An 18,931-nucleotide genomic window follows, 5' to 3' on the forward strand; every position below is an offset into this window, starting at 1 on the left:
GAGGATATTGGTTTATCTTTATCTCTCTTTGTTTTTGTTTTGGTCTCTTATAATAAGTGAGTAGTAGCATTTCTTTTATTTAAATATGGCACTACTAAATTTTCCTCGAGGGTCATGCACTTGTGCACTCAGGGCGTGACATTTGGTCAGGTGGTGGGCTTCACTGAAATATAATTTAATTAAATTTTTAAAATTAATTTTAATAATTATTTTAAATTTTTAACTTTTAAAAAAAAAATTTACAATTAAATATAACATTAACAAATATCATTTTATATTACTTTAACACCTAGGGGCATATTGGTAATTTTCAATTTTTACCAATTAAACAAATTTTTTAAAACTGTTACATCAATCAAATCCTACACTAATTCTCACAAAATTCACTTCCAAATCCACTCCCAATTACCTTTAAATCCACTCAAGTAAACACAAAAAAAATCACATCCTTTCAAATTCACTCAATCACTCCTCTCCAATCACTCTCCCCCGATCACCCCAAGTAAACACACCCTAAAAGAGTATATAAAAGCAAACATGATGAGAAAAAAAAACAATATGAAATAAAATTATACTAGTAGCTAAAATATATATAACCAAGAAAAATATATAAATTTGAGTGAAATCTGTATATGAATAATTGCATTAAAATCTATTAGAATCCTCCCTAACTTTGTCAGTCATAAAAATGTTAATCTGTATCATATGAATGTTAAAAATATATTTTTTAAAAGAGTTTGTTAAAGATTAAGTGTTTGTAAAATAACCCCTAGGTTTAAGTATCTATTATATCTTATGTTTATGAATGAAAAAAAAAGGTTTCTATATTTCATAAATACCAGTTTCTTTAAAATTGAAAAGAGTTACTTATATAAAAGAATAATTTTAAGCAACTTATATTTATAAAAAACATATTAAAATAGTATTTTTTTTTTGTATTAATAAAAGAAAGTGATCATGAGAAATTTTGTAAGACACTTGTGAGTTTTCTATCCTTTACGATGCTTACAAGCTTAACGTTGATAACGCCAACGGTTTTGGAAACTCCTGCACAGCCAAAACGAAAGGCTCTTTTATTCATACTAATTTCTTTGTGAGGTGATTGGTTTTCATGCCATTGACAATTTTCACCAAAATCTGCACAAAATATTATTCAAAACGGTCTAATAAGCTCTATAAAGATTTTTAAACAAAAAATATATACAAAAATATTTTTTTCATAAGCTAAAATTAAATTTTGGATAAATAATACAAAATTTTTTATAACATAAACTGTTTTGGATGTGAGGGTCAATGTCAACCATCTAAGTATAATGTCCAAAGTCATAAAGATTAAGATGTTAAAGTATTAATACAATAATCTATTTTCTTATTTTCTACTTATATATATATATATATATATATATATATATATATATATATATATATATATATATATATATATATATATATGGGTTTGCTAACGCGCATATGTTAGTTTTTCAGTTGGTACATTTTAACAATGTATACCGGGTTTTAGTAGACAAAAATACCTTCATATATCATGGATTCTAAGTTTTAAGGTCAAGGATATTTTAATAATTTTCATTCTCAAAACTAAAAAAAAGAAACCCCCAAACCCGTACTCACCTCTCTCATTACTCTCAACCCTTTCTCTTTCATCTCTCACTCCAACCTTTTCTCTGTCATCTTATGTAGTTCCAATTGAAAAAAAAATCAGAAACATTGGCGGTTAAACAATTTCTTACAAGAAAATGATTTTATAACGAGTTTTGATTTTATAATTTTTGTCTTATCTAATTTTCACAAGCATAATGACATATGAAGGAATTGGTAATTCGCGTGAAAAGAAATCAGAAACACTCGCTATTAAACAATTTCTTACAAAAAATGATTTTATAATGAGTTTTTATTTTATAATTTTTGTCTTATCTAATTTTCACAAGCATAATGACATCAAAGGAATTGGTAATTGGTCTGGAAAAAATCATAAACATCCGTTGTTAAACAATTTAAAAAAATGATTTTATAATGAGTTTTCATTTTATAATTTTAGTCTTATCTAATTTTATCTAATTTTCACAAGCATAATGACATCAGAAGGAATTGGTAATTGGTCTGGAAGTCTTTTAAGAGATGATGATTCAACATCTGTACATGATGAAATTAGAAAGGTCAGTGAAGATGATGAAATTGAAGAGATTTTGAATGAACCTTTGTCTGAAAGTGAATATGCCAATGACTCAACTCTTTACAAAGGTAAATTGTTTAACAACGAGTATTTTTTTTTAGTTGGATGTACCATAGGATGATAGAGAAAATGTTAGAGTGAGAGAAATGAAAGATAAATGGTTGAGAGGAATGAGAAAGCTGAGTAAGAGTTTGGGGGTTTCTTGTTTTTTTTTTAGTTTTGAGAATGAAAATTATTCAAATACCATTGACTTTAAAACTTAGAATTCATAATATATGAGGGTATTTTTGTCTACTATAACCCGGTACACATTGCTAAAATGTATAAACTGAAAAACAGACGAACGCACGTTAGCAAACCCATATATATATATATATATATATATATATATATATATATATATATATATATATATATATATATATATATATATATATATATATATATATATATATATATATATATATATATATATATATATATATTTGAGAGTGAACTTTTGATTAGTCATGACCTAATATGACTCAATTGATGATAATTACACTTTATCTTAAATTGGTTAGAGTTAATACTGATATTTTCATTGACTAACAATTTGATCCTATTTTTCAATCGTACTATCACAAAAGAATTTTGTTTGGAAAAGTAGATCGTTTGGTCTATGATGGACCAAATAGTTATATTGTACATAAACTAATTTTAACTTATAAAAAAATTATTTTTATTTTATTCTTCTAAAAACAGCTCTTATCAAAAACTTAAATTAATTCCTTTTATGTGTGAAAGTACTTTGATGCTTTGTGAGTGCGTAGAAATTTTGGATGATATGGACCACCCCAGTATCAAATTATTGATTTCCTGTTTACACATGTATTTATTTGCTTAGTTTCTTGCTTTTCTTATAAGCTACTTTTGTCTCATTTCACTTGTGTCAATGTTTATCTAAAACAAAAAAAGAGTTGAAGGACTTTGTGATTTATTTTTCAGACTTTCAATAGGGAAAGAGACATTTATAATCACTAACCTATTTCAAAAATTGCATATTTCAAGCTTTGAGAAACCATTTTTGAAAGCTCTAAACTTAAAATTTCAATAATATTATGAGATGTTAATATGAAACATTAAGGATTCTCAAGATATTTAAAAAGTTAGTGAAGAATCAAAATGATATTTTTGAAGATGAGAAGAAGGATCATGAATGAACTAACCTAAAGGGGCACTTTTTGACAAAGGCAATAAAAGATTCTTCCTAAAGATTTATTGTAGATATGAAACGCAATATATGTATAAATGTTCTAGAATTTATTTTAGCATTAAAGATGAAAGTATTATAGTAGAATAAGTGTGAATTTTATTTTCTAAAAGAATTTCTATAACACCTAACAATTCTTAGTGATGTGGGTCAATATATTATTTAGCTTTATTCTATTCTCTCTAATTTTTATTTAAATAATAATTTATAATATATAATTTGTTTATTTCAACATCTCTTATTCGTTTAACTTTGGTTAAACTCTGGAAAGTAAAAGAAATTGGATTTGATTTGAAGTTACAGAAATTCATTTGGAATCATGATCATTGATTTTGTATAGTTGTTGTCAAAAAATTATTCACCATTGACACTCGCACAGATTCTAATATTATTGCAAAATCACCACTCATTTTGTTCCAAAACAACCTCTTATTCTGTGATGAGAGCTGAAATTTTAAAATACCATTTGTGTTTACTTGCTACCTATGTTTTTATTTTAGAAATATACACTTTTCTGTCCATTTCAAGATTTTAATTGCCAAAAATTCATAAAAATGACTATCCTAAACTCTTCATAAACTAAGCTTAATAGAAATATGACAGATATATCTAAACATAAATAGATAGTTTAACAATTTTTTAGCTATTATATATATTTATATTAAACTTGAGAGGCATTTAAGGTGATATATTTTAATTATTTCTAGATCTATAAATATCTCTCTAGACCATTACTATAATCAAAACATATTAAATAAGTGTATTATATTTGGGTAGAACAGTTTATTATATAATATATAGGTTTAAACCTCTTTTTGGTCCTTAAAAAATGTATCAAATGAGTCATTTTTTGACTTAAAATACTGTTTTTAGTTGTTTCTTAACAACTGTTACATCTTTAGATTGCTTTGATTTGTTTCTTAATAATAACAACACTTTAGATTGCTCTTTGTACTTTGACCATGAACATCAAAAAAGGACTCATTTGATACATTTTTACAAACGGAGACTAAACTAAACCTCCGCAGTTAGAGACCAAAATGAGATTTAAACCTAATATATAATATGAAAGTAGAGTTGATGGAAGTTGCAATCGGAGAGTGGTTAATTAACTGAATAGAGTAGAAAAGCATATGTAAGTGGTCCTCTAGTATATTGCTTACGTAAAAACTGTAAAATATGAGAAGTGCACTTTTCCAAAATAGATTTCGCCCCACGCCGCAGCTTTTATTCCGTACGTTACGTGTTAGTGCTCACTCATCAACCACTCACTCCATTTATTATTATTATTAGCGGAAACATCTTATTTTAAATATTTGTTTTATATATAACATAAATTTTATAATGTTTGGTTATCCATGTAAATTTAACGTCTTGTTTATTTGAGTTTTTTTCTTTATTTGAATAGATTTTGAGGTAAGGTGAGAGTGAATTTGAAAATAATTTTTTTTAATCTGTCACATAAATTAAATCTTATATTAATTATCATAAATTTTATTTTCAAATCTACTATCATTTGTCTCCAAAATCTATTCAAATAAATAACAAAAAAAATTATCTTCAAATTTTCTCAAACTCTCTTAATTACTCTCTCTCAAATCTACTCAAGTGAATAAAACCTTAATAAATAGTACGTAAAACCTTTTTTTTATTATTTTATTGGAAGTTTTAGTTATTTGGAGTTTATCATAGTATTTTGTTATGAAAAACATTGCTTTGTGTTTTAATGGTTCATTTCTATATAACAATCCTCAAAAGCTTTTATTAGTGAACTTCATAATGGATTTGCAAGTCCTTTTAAAAAAAAAAGTGAGCTTTCTTAGTATGGGATAATTTGGTGTATTGATATTTTACTATCTTTATATTGTATGTTGCATTGTTTGTACGACTCGGGATAAAAGAGAAAAAAAAGTTTAATATTCCTTATAAATCACATTTTTACCAAATATGCATTACCCTTTATTATTTATTTATTTTCATTATTAAAAAATAACAAAATGTTCATTATTTATTTATTTATTATTCCAATATTTGTGTACATCAAAATGTATGCTTCAATAAGGTTATTAGTATTTATTTTATATTTTATACATTATATACTTTGATGAGTCACATCTAAATCACAATATTAAATGTTCATTTATAGAATTTTAAAACCTAAGAACTTATGGACACGTGTTCTATAAAGAAGTAAGAAGAGTTTTTAAAAGGTAAATTATAGTATTTTATTTATGGAAAATGATATTTTAACACCATTTTTTGACACTGTTTTGACACTGTACACGTGTCAAAATGTGATTGGACAATTTCAAATTAAAAAGGTTGAGAAAGAGGTATGTTTGGAAGAAAAAAACCAAAGTTGTTTTTTAATTTGAAATCGTCCAACCATATTTTGACACGTGTGCAGTGTCAAAATAGTGTCAAAAAAATGGTGTTAAAATTTTATTTTCCTTTATTTATTACATCTACTTAAACTCAATTGTTACATATTATTTTTGTTATTTTCATATATGTTAATCAAAATATTTACTTCTTATGTTAGGGAAGTTAAAGCATGGAAACTAAAAGATAACCTGAATGTTAAATGGTATTTATCGATAAATTTATCAATAGTCACATGGATGATTGTTTATCGACGAAAAAATCTGTCGGTAATGATCAGATTGTATTATCGGTGGTTATATCTGCCAATAATACTATTGGTAAAGGTCAACACTCACTACCAAGGGAATATGATTGTTAGTATATGCATGGTTTATATGAAATCAAAAATTGGGATTTCCCTCTCCCACTTTCACTTTCAATATCTGATTTTGCATATTCGCGCTTTCCCGCCCTAATCTCCTTCTCCCCTCCCTCTCCCTCTCTTGTTCACAATCTAAAACCGCTATTGTCATTCTTTCTTATTCCTCCATTGCGGTTTTGCCATTGACCGTTCTCCCTCTCTTGAGCTCCTCTTTGTCCATTCTCCAAAACCGTGAGTGGTTGAAGGACAGAGGCAATTGACGTGACGCCTTTCATTGTCGTGAGGGAGGATATTCTTAGGGTTTGTTCACGATAATGCTTTGGTGGCGTGAGGTGTTGTCGCTGCATTAGGGGGTGGTGTCACGGCCTAAGCAGAGCTTCGAGTTTGCGAGGGAGGCTAATCCAGGGGCTGTGTGACAAAGTGGCTTTCTGTGCGTGAGAAGGGCTTCACAAGAGAGGCTATCAGAGATGCTAATACACCTTGGGCTTCACCACCAGCTAACACCTGCTCACTAAAGACATCCTTATCTGCTCACACCATTAATATGATCATTGAAAAAGATAAAACAACATACACACAAAGGCAATTACAAAAGGGTAAGCTAAAATACCAAAGAACATTCATATAATTTAAATCATTAATATCTCAATACTTGCTCAAATCAAACAATACAAAAATAAACATATTAACTTCAACCATCTAAATACATGTATTGACTTCGGACTAAAGAGAGACCTGTACCTGTGTATGGTGAAACAACTTGCTTACTCAAACTACCATACACCAAGGTTAATTCGTCAAGCATTCATGGAGAAGGCACAACTACTAGACTAAGGGTCTCCTGCTACTCCTTACGACATAACTCATCACTCTCTACTTGAGACTTGATGATTATTGGAATATTAGGATCATTCCCCAATCCTGGAGTCCCTACTTTAATACATCATACTACATAACAACAATAAGGATTCCTTGTGGAATTCCTTTCACAACATACTTAATTCACACTTTCCATTTCATTTGAACATCATCATACATATAACACATACATGAATACCATTATCCATTCCAACTACAAAATAAACATGCATTGAATCAATTTACATCAATCTATGCCAAATCAAAAATCATAAAAACAGAGAAAAAAAAACACTGCTACAAAACAATGAATGCCCAGTGCTTAAGCTTGGTGCCTAATGCTTCAGCCTAGCGCCTAATGCTCAAGTCCTCGACTAATGAGTCAGACCTCTCGCTTAGCGAATTATAGGAAAAAAAGGTCTAGACTTACAGGGGAAATTGGCGCTCAATGCCAAAAAACACCGCTCAACACCCAAAAGCCAGGGACTCACTACCTTGGACAACACTTAATGCCCTAGAATATCGCTTAGGGCCTAGAAACCAATGGCTCACTGACTGGACCAACGCTCAACACCCAAAAGCGTCGCTCAATGCCCAAAAGCACTGCTCAACGCCCAAGAATTAGAGGCTTACTATTTTTTTAGCACTCAACGCGATACTAGAATTGTCCAACGCTATACCAAAAACTAACAACTTCATTTCTGAAAATTGGGGAACTAGGGACCTGTTCAGATGACCGAATTAGTATTCTTGACTCAATGAAGAGTTCTAAAATAGGTTTTGATGTCAGATTGAACACCAATTCATTTAATTGATTCAGAATCCCCTTTTCTCTAATTCGAAACCAAACCAATAACTCATATATCAGATTTCACATATTTCATATCAGATTTTAATGAACTAAATTGCTAACCAAGTCCTTGTAGACACAAAAACAAACTTCAAATATCAGGTTCCCTCCTAAATCAACTTCTTTAGTATTTCACCTATTAAAACCAAAAATTTTAGACCAAAAACCAGCCATTTCTCTAACCTATTGTCAAACTAAATTTCAACAACTAATTGATCAATTAAACCAATAAGCTATCATCCATAAATCATCAAGAATTAAGAATAATTCAGCAACCAATCATAGCAAGTCTCTTCTAATATCAGATAAACTACATTTAGATCAATCAAATAATTATACGACAACACAACAAAATCTCAAATAAGCTTAATCTCTAAATCAAACTCAAACATACCAACTCACATTATCAAAGCACTAAAACAATAGAAACGAGGTATTTAGCTTTTCTTGCTTGATAAGAGCTTAAACAACTCAAAATGATCTAAATATTCTTCCTCAGCTTAAAGAGCTCTCTATCTGCACCTACAAACCACAAAATCATGATTAGGGTACACAGTTAAAATCATTGATCAATGTAGAACCTAATGGAAGACTTAGATGACACATGCATTGTAAAACTGCTCACATGCATTGGAAAAATGAGAAAAGTAGTGAAAAGAGCATAAACTAACTCATTATTTTGCAAAGAACTGCTCAGTTATAGTAGAAGACCTTGCCATATTGATCACTTTGGCACTTTTGATCTTCAAATAGATAATCCAACATGTAGAAAACCTATAGAGAAGTTAGAGCTCTAGAAGTAATTGTTTTTAGAGAGATATTAAAATAATGAAATTCGTCTTATAAAATTTCTATTTATACTTTAAACTTTTAATATTAAAATATAGTCTCGTTAGTTAGATCACATTACTAGTTCTAAAAGACAATTTTTCTATGATCTTACAAATATACTGATAAATTATTGAATACACTAATAAATTATTAAATATACTAAATTATAAAAATAGTTTACTATTTTCTTCGGTTATTAATTGTAATTAAGTTTTATTAAAAAAATTAAATAATAGCTACTCTTAAAAAGTCAATTAGCAATAGTTATGAAAAGTAAAATTTAAATATGAATTACATAAAAAAAAAATCATATCATTATAGATAAGGTAAAATACCTTCTTGATTCCAGTTTTGGTTGGTAACATTCAAAATGGTCCCTATTTGTTTTTTTTGTTCATTTTAGTTCTAAATAACGTAATTTGTGTTCAATTTAATTATTTTTCTGTTCAATGTAGTTCTAAAGTACGTGATTTGTGTTCAATTTAGTCGTTGTTTGTGGTTCACGGAGTTTGTAAGAATGACTAAATTGAACATAAATTATGTAAAAAAGACTAAATTAAACACAAATTACATTTTTTAAGACTGAAGTGAATAGAAAAAATAAATGGAGATCATGTTACCAACCAAAACTCAAAAAAAAAATATTTTACTTATAGATAATATTCAAGGATTGATACGAGTTATGTTGTAGAATCTCGTGTATCAGATAACATTAATTTTAACTTTTTTACAACACAGTTATAATTTACTCATTTCCCCCTCACTTCATTGGTAATTATAAATATTTGAAGGCATTCCTTAGATAAGTCGTTAAATGTTTGGGGGATCCAAAATTATCTTATCTTAACTGCCAATAAATGACTGATTGCTACACTTTTGTTCCCATGCGTGTCTCTCTCATGTCCACAACTTTAATGTTTCATTTAAGATATTCATAAATTTTATTTAAATTATAATAAATTGGAATTTATTTCATTTTTAAGAAACTTATTTAAAAAAATTATCTATAAAATAAAATATCAATTCACTTCTTGACAATTATTTATGTATGGATATTGAATTCATGTATAAAAATAATATTTTTATACTAAAAAATGTATAAATTATATTTATAAAGATAAGATTTGTAAGCAAATTTGAAATTTGAAAAATTTCAAAGGAAGTAAACTTAAGAATGGTTTCACGGTAAAAAAATAATTTGATTAACTTAAGAAGATTTCATCCAGTTTTTTTTTTTTTTTTTAAAAAGAATCATTATACATTCATAAATGTATTATTAACGTTGTTGTAAGATGACATGACAAAGAGATAAAAACTGAGTTTCTGTTTTCCATTGATACATCCTTGTATTATGTGAATAACGATTGTGTTAGATGTAATTGTATTTTAGTTTATAAAAACATGACAATGCATTGAGTTTTGGTGATTTTATAATTTTATTTGTTTTGATCCCTATATTTAAATAAATAAAAAAAATCATTTTCTCATGAAAAATGTAAGATACATATCCTGAAGAATAATTTTCAAAGATATAAAAGAATAGGAGACATTTTTCTCTCTCTCTCTGTTTTTTTTTTCTCCTTACACATTCCTAAATAACATTTACATCATCCAAATTTTCAATAAAGATTTATATTTATAGTTTTGATAAAGTAAAAATATTAGAAATTTAAGATTTCATAAAAAAAAAACTGAATATTAATTTTCTAGTCTTAAAATAAAAATGAGTAGATTTTCAAAATGGATAGTTTAGTCAAATCCGATCATTTGGATTAAGTTAAAAAAACTATTGTCCCAGCTTAATTTGTATTTTAAAATGGTCATAATATTTTTATAATCGACTATGTTTTGCATACATGAAACAACCCACTCTAATGCAAAGTTGATGGTTGTGAGATCAAAATTCCACCAAGTAATGTCTTGGATTGACAAATACAATTAGAAAAATGGACTTAGGCATATGACGAAGTAAAAGGTATGGCTAGATGACTATAAAGCTAGCAAAATGCTTGAATTCAGTACTGAAATCCACACAATCCTTAACAACTTGTGCTGTAGTAAAGATAACATTTAAAAGAACATTATCCTGGTTGCTAAATGAGGAACAACGATCGAGTGCATTCTATGAGAATGACATCAATATCTTGAAGATATTACTATTATTTTGAAAAAAAACAATGAAATGCAATCTTTAATGTGTCATGTGGAAAGATTCGATGGTTAAAATGCAGAATTTAATTTTCAATAGATAGCCAATTTGCAACTAGGACACCATCCTATGTTATACGTTATTAAATTAAAGGAACGGTGGTATGATTATGTTGATTTCCAAGCTCTTCGGTTGCCTTATCCTCATCTGTTTGTTCTTTTTGTCATCTATAAATATCACATTTGTTGTCTCTATGTACAACCTCTACAATATCTTCAAGGCTTATGAGACTCAATTTCATCTAATTCAAAAGAAAGATGTCTACCAACATCAAACAATGTTTCATATATGATTCAACTATGAGACTTCATCAATCAATAAGATCGCTAATTAGTCACATCCCTAATAAAATGGATGAGCAAACTCCTAACAAACCTATAAATGCTCTTATTGTCAAAATGAATAACACAATAGAAACAACTGTCCCACAAACAATCTTGACGATATATCATGTTAATATATGTCTTATTTCTCAATCAATTTTTCTCTAAATTTTATGTAGAAATTATTTTATAACATTCACAATTAACAAACCTAAAATTATCCTAAAACATATACAAAAATAACCAATTTAATATTACTCGGAACTATGCATCACTTAGGCTGTGTTCGTTTGTAATGATTTGAAGGAGATGATTTGGGAGAGATGATTTGAATGGATTCGAGTAGATTTGAGGGTAATTTTTTTTGTTGTTTTTTTGAGTGGATTTGTGGGTAATTGAGAGTGGATTTGGAAGTAAAGTTTATGAAAATTAGTGTAGGATTTGATTGATGTGACAAATTTTAAAAATTTGTTTAATTGATAAAAATTGAAGATTACCAAAATATCCCTAGTTATTAAAGTAATATAAAATGATAATTGTTAAAATGTTATGTTTAACTGTAAAAATATTTATAAAGAATAAAAAATTAAAAAAAATATATTAAAATTAATTTTTAAAATGTAAAAAAAAAAATTTAATAAATTAAAATAATTATTTTCAATAATTAAAATAATCATTTTTATAAGACAATGTATTAAAGTTAAATTTTAATTTTGAACATTGTATTTTTTACATCATATTTTAATTCTTATAATAATTAAAATACTAATAATGTAATAATATTACTACTCTATTTACCGTAAGTGCAATACATAATTTGCTGTCAAATTAATAACAATGCAGGTCCATGTGTTGATGAGGAAAGAGCTACATGCCTCTACAACATGCAATTGAAATTTTCCATTTGAATCTCAAAAGTCTATCTTCAATTTCACAGCTTTCAGCAATGTAGTGGCGAAAGTGAAGGAGAGTGAAGTGAAGGAGATGGATTTGGGGCAGAAGAGGAGAAAGTGTGGTTTTGGGAGCAAGAGGTTGAAGAAGGGTAAATCAGAGATTACACCCTAAATCCCTGCAAATCTCTTCATTCTTGCGGGTGATGAAAAAGTGATACATCCCTCCCAGTACGGTGTGGTTCGAGGACGAACCATGCGGAAGCTGGTGGGCATGTGACACCCGGGCGTTGACGAGGACGGGGAGTGATCGCCGGTGCAAGAGGCACAGACAAGGAGCGACTCCTGGCAAGCTTCAAGTGGAAGGGGTACATGAACGAATCGAACATACACCGGAATGAGAGGAATCTGGAGACTGTATAGGTATGGGACTATACAGTTGAAAGATAGCTTAAAGGAATTGATTTGGCTACTCATATCAACAAATGCATTTGCTTTTCGGTAGCCTAACTCATTTGAACTCCATGATTAAGCGTGCTTAGCCTAGAGCAATTATGGGATGGGTAACCTTCCGGGAAGTTTTCTCGGAAAATGTGTGAGTGAGGACAAAGCACACTATGTGAACAGTGAAATCAACCGAAGCGAACACATCATTATGTGAAAATTAACTTATGAAATAAAAAAATAAAAAATGAAATGACCTAAACTAAAGTAATCAACCCGACTTTAATTCAAAATTTATTTATGCTGAAATCGTCGTATCTATAACTTCAAAATCTATACACGATTTCAATTAGAACTTTATGTTTTAAATGGTGATTAAAGAAAAATAATCTAACTAAAGTTGTTAAAAGTGAATACATCTTCAATATTATTAAGAAGTCATATATGTTCTTTCATGAAGTTGCCAGCACTATACACAATTTAACCTGTTAATAAATTTAAAATATAACTCATACATAAATTGAAAAAAAAAAAAACTAAATACATATAGAAACCAATAAAAAAGCAACCCTAGTGAACAACAACATTGTACACATTATGCTAAAGGGTTTAATTGCTTCTTTTGTCCCCAATTTAGTTGAATTGTGTCAAATTCGTTCCCTTTTTAGAAAAGTGTCAATTTCGTTCTCGTATAGAAAAAATTTGTGTCAATCAAGTCATCTCCGTTAAAAACAAACTAATGGTGTTAAAAACTTAAAGTGAGTTTTGAATAATAACCACTTCATGGATCTGATCCCTGATTTTGCAATGAATAAAGTGAGTTTTAAAAGCAATGATTTTTAACGAAGATGACTTGATTCATACAAATTTTCTCTATATGAGAACGAAATTGACATTTTTCTAAAAAGGGGACGAATTTGACATAGTTCAACCAAACTGGGGATAAAAGAAGCAATTAAACCTATGCTAAAGCTAATTGAATTGATTAATTGATATTCAGATGAAATTATTTATTTATTTAATAAATTTACAATTATTTACAGTAATACAAATTATACGATGAAAAAGTTAAACAAATTAAAAGTTTTTAAAAAATATTTCAAATAACTGAAGTAACGAAATTTGATATTGACTCAAAATACAAGAAAATGGAAATTTTACAGCTGACTACATTTTTTTTATAATAATGTATATTTAAATTTTATAATAATACTTTTGTAAACTTTAATTTTACATATTTTATCTGTGAAAATAAATATTTTTAAGTTTTATTTTAAACACGTTTCTCCGCTAACATTGAAGAAAAAATGTGTCAAACAGTATAAACAATCCAAGTAAAGTTAAAAAAATTTGGTAAAAAAGACTAACACCAGAATTTTTCTAAAATTGAAAGATTAAATTGTACCTTAATTTGAAAATAGACTAAAACCAAAATCGTCTCAAAGTATAAAGACTAAAAACGTATTTATCCCTTTAAAAAAAAATTTGATACGATCAAAATTCCAGTTAAGGGTATACTATAATGAGAGGAAGGGGAGATGGAAAAAAACAAGTTATAAAATTGCGAGACGGATCGAAAGAAATTTAAACCTCATCAATTAATTATTAGCTAACAATATTCGTATTATATAAAAATATATAAACATAAGAAGGAAAAATGTAAAACATATTTAGTGTATTGCTTCAAAATTAACATAATCACAATCTTAATCACAGCTATAGTCACACAGAACCTTGGTTAACCTTGTTAACCACCTTACCATCCTGGCCCACCGAAACCCCAACAGGCCTAACATCCGACCCCACCACCGGCGGAACGCCTTGGTACTGCGTCGGCGCGTGCACCACCCCTCCCTGCGCAGTATAGTAAACCTGCCTCCCACTCGCACTATCATACGCCACCTGCGCGTACGCCGCATTATCCGGCACCCCAGCAGGCCTCACAACGCCGTATCCCTCAGCATACCCCGAAGCCTTAACCGGCTGCGCCGGCCCCGCCGACGAAAACGCAGTCTTCGTCTGAGCAACGCCGCCGAACACAGCCTGCTCACGGAAACCCTCAGACCCCATTCTCTGCACTGCGTAGTAGCCCTGCGCCGCCGGGGGCCTCACCACCGGCGCGTGGTAGAACGTCCCTGGTGCTGGGATAACATAGACCTGCTGATCAGCACCCCCGGGAGCCGTCGTGACTGTCGTCTGAAAACCCTCGCCGGAAAACTGCTTATCCTGCCAGTACCCACCGGGATGGGGCGCATTAGCAGGCGGAACCTTCTCCGGCATCTTCTGCATGTAATAATCACCTCCCGCAGTGGCATAGCCACCGGCGAAACCATCCTCACTCCTCCTCCGATATTCATTCTCAGCAATCTGCAAACGCTGCATCTCCTGCTGCAATTGTCTCTGAATCTCGATCGAGTTCGCACTCGGATCCGATCCAACGACGCGATCAGAAACGGAGATTCCACCGCGAACCTGATACTCCGGCTGCGGCGCGACTGGCTCCGGCGCAGGATCGTGGAACTTGACGGCAGAGAAGGAAGGAGGGAGAGTGGGAGGAGCAACGGCCTTGTCGAGACCGAAGAGGTAATCGACATTGGAAGGAGTAACGGGAGGGGTTTTGATGGGGTCAGGTTGCGGAGGAATTGGAGCAGAGTTAAGAGCATCAACGAAGCGATCACGATCCGAGGAGAAGGAGGAATTAGGATTCGAGGAAAGCGTGAAGAGAAAGAGTCTCATCCTAACAGGTTTGGAGTTAGGGCGATAGAGACGGTCGTACTCGTGCATCATGTGTTCCAGGTCGTCGTCGTTGGTGACGGAGATTAGGGCGTCGAGGTCTTCGCCAGGGAGTTGGTACTTAAAGGTGAGGTCCTGCGGCGTGGCGTCGCAGAGAGCCGCGAGCTTGGAAAGGAAAGCGGGGAACTTGATGGCGCGGTCGACGGCGAGGATCTTGGTGTCGCCGCCGACGTAGGAGAGCTGGTTGTCATGGGTTCGGGGCTGGATCTTGCCGCCGTAGCTGCACATGAACTTGGCCTTGTAGCTCTGGGTCTGCTGGTCGTCCCAGGGCGGCGGATTCTCGAAGTCGATCTCCCTGGAGCGCGGCGAGGAGTCGCCGGAGTCAGGGTAGGAGGGGTACTGATAGTTGTCCATGGTGGTGTTGTGTGAGAGATGAAAAATGAGAAATAATTAATAAGTAGGAATTTGTGAGGGGTTTTTTATTTATATTTTTGGGGTTTAATGAGTATGACGTGGCTGGAAACAAGGTTGGGTGCGTGTTTATGGTGGTGACGTAACATTTGCCTTCTGAGGGACCCACATCCTACTGATTGAAGGAGTGATAGAGAAGCGATAAGTGAAAGTGAGGCATGGTTTGGTTTGGTTTTCACGTGTTTTACACCAACATTATCTTTGAGCCTTGGAACTACTTAGCCACTGCTGCCATATATACATACATAATACACGTTCCTATCATAACTGTTTCAGAGTTGACAAAATCATAATAAATAATATAGGAAGCAAATCGGAAACGATCGAAAATCAAAGAAAAGCAGCAATAAGTTTAGAATTGACGTCCTACCATATACATCCACTGTCCCACCATGCTCAGTGGCTCAAATATATTGAAATGACAAGTTAGACCACTGTAACTAACCAGCGCCGATAAATTACAACGTTGTTTAAAAATAGTAAATTAAGCGTGGATATTGTAACGTTCGCTGTATGTCATATAATTATCTTACGACTAACGTTGCCATCTGGTTTCGTTCACGTGATAGAGAGATGGTAAGAGATTTTTTTTTTTCTAAAATGTAACATTTGGATTTTTTTTCTTTTTAAATATGTAAACTCCATTATCATATAAACTTACGAGCATGGATTTAGTTAATAAAACAAGATTGATAAAACAAATTTGTCTTAAACTATAGATATAGTGTAAATACAATTATTCAAAAAAAATAATTGTCGTAATAAAATATATCTAAGATGACCAAAAGGAATACTTTGCAGTATCACCATCCTCAATCAGAAATGCTTTAACACTTACTCCTTATCTGACACCAATAAGGTGATAATCGTAAAAGAAACAAACAAACACAATAGAAACACCAGAAGAAACAAGGTAAGCTAATGTGCAAAAACTTTTTCATAAAACAAATATTGAGATATTATCATACATAATTCATTCATAAAAACAACCATATCACATATGAAGACTCATACTAGACTCAATTATTTAGATAAAACATTGATGTGAAATTTCAAGGGTCTAGCACTTGTGGCGACCTTTATTACTCTGCAAAGTCATTCTCAATGAGTTTCACCTTACCACACACAAAGTTATTCCACTAACACCTTTGGCTAAAGTAAAGTCTCTAAAGTAGGACCTCATGTACCTTTCACTAAATATCTCATTCTACTCTACCTAAGCTTGAATGACAAGGTAACCTCCAACATACAGACTCCCAAATCAATGTGTACATTAATAAAACACCACCACAAAATCTCCTTATGAGATCCATGAAATTACACCAAACACATATATAATACTCATCATCATTACAATATTATACATGAATAAATACCATGATACTCTTAAGCATACATAAAGTACATTGTATTTTATCTGAAGCAGCCAAAGAAGAAGAGAATTTCAAACATACACATTAACACTCAAAGGTGTCGGTGCTAGACTTCTCGCAAAAGGTGGTGCTCAATGTCAGCCATGATGCCCAATGCTATTCTTCTTGCAAAAGGGGCACTCAACGACACTTTATAGGGCTCAACATCCTGGAGTTAAAAGGCTCTAGAATTGTAGTATAAGGTTGGTGCTCAGTGTCACCCTAGTACCGCTTAACACTATCCCATTTGCAAAATAAGACACTCAGCGCTATACCAGATCACTTGTATTTTTTACTTTTGAAGGAACTCATACCTGTTCAATTTCTCAGTGCATGAGTTTCAAAATAGTTTTAAACATAGAAGCTCATAACACTTTACCAATTGCTTATACTTAAGCTCTCTTAATCACACAAAACCAAGTTCAAACCAGCCAAACATCCAAGAATCAAACTTCAAATCATAGATGCCAAAATATACCAAAACTCATATTACACAATCGTCACTAAATCAAATCATCTGCAATACCAATAAGACAATATTTCCAAATTTCATCATACAATCAATTCATGCAATTTAAGAACATAACCAGAATTCAACATATTACAGTCATCGCATAGATTAATCATTCAATCAATTCACCATACAATCATGAAATTAGACATTTCAAGGTATCTATAATTAAAAAATATAGTGCAATTAACTATCATTACCTTAGAGACAGATGAACTTGCTCTAAGGAATCCCAAATCTATTCAAGCTTACAGGATGTCCTAGTTATACCTAGGAACAATACAAAAACGATCAGGACATACCGTTATGATCACTGATCAACAAAGATTCATACAAATGACTAAAAGGATGTATGTAAATGAAAAAAGACTCACATGCAACCTATAACAGAAAAAGACCGAAAAAATAGATGAAACTCAACTTATGCGAATGAAGAAACTGATCGGTCCAAATTGAAGAGTTTGCCACAAGAATCAATCATTCTATCTCGATTCTTCAATTAGACCAACAAAGAGGAAGAACTTTTAGAGAGAAGTCAGAGATGATGTGTTTTAAAATAATGAAACTCGTTCATAACAAAACTATTTATATTAAAACTTTTTAATATTAGAATTATTCAGTCTCACTATTTTTAAATCATTATCACTTTGAAAATTTCATTTTCTAGATCTTTATATATTAATATTAATAAAATTACTATTACTTTTTATTAATATATATATATATATATATATTATTGTATTTGACTCAGGAAGTCCATTAGGAGAATTACTAATTGTTAAGATATGCTAAATATTCTATTAAAGGATATTAGGCAATCAAATATTGTGTTAGTTATAATTTAGATATTATTTTAATTTGTGCAGATTTGTGCACCTGTCATTCCTTTAATAGATGAAGGATTATAGGATCCTTATATGTATATATATGGTACTCTACTCTTTGAAATAATACATNAGAATTATTCTTTAAACCTTTTATTATGGTATCAGAGCCAAACACTAATATCCTCTACAATATAGTTATCAGTGCTTTTCTTCATTGAATATTTCTGATGGCTTCTTCCGATGACAATCAATCGGAGAAACATAATTCTGGAACTTCCGCTGCTTCCAAGAGTTATATTTCTACTGCTGCCAGAATTGTGGCCAAGTCAGGTCTATCTAACTCTGCTCTTAATCTTTCTGTTGTTACTAAGGGTAGTGATTGG

At 31.0% G+C, this 18,931-nt stretch overlaps 1 protein-coding gene across 1 annotated transcript; it reads right to left on the reverse strand.

The window, feature by feature from the left end:
• Positions 1-14,169: 14,169 nt before the first annotated feature.
• On the reverse strand, positions 14,170-15,973 carry LOC106765614. The gene has a single exon (XM_014650295.2). It carries the CDS (start codon positions 15,739-15,741, stop codon positions 14,317-14,319), a length of 1,425 nt encoding a protein of 474 aa, XP_014505781.1. The 5' UTR covers positions 15,742-15,973; the 3' UTR covers positions 14,170-14,316.
• Positions 15,974-18,931: the final 2,958 nt, after the last annotated feature.

The sequence above is a fragment of the Vigna radiata genome, chromosome 7 (genome assembly GCF_000741045.1).
Source record: "Vigna radiata var. radiata cultivar VC1973A chromosome 7, Vradiata_ver6, whole genome shotgun sequence".
NCBI lineage: Eukaryota > Viridiplantae > Streptophyta > Magnoliopsida > Fabales > Fabaceae > Vigna > Vigna radiata.

Coding starts and splice junctions, on each gene's coding strand:
- LOC106765614 (XM_014650295.2), bottom strand. CDS start 15,741: ATGGACAACTATCAGTACCCCTCCTACCCTGACTCCGGCGACTCCTCG.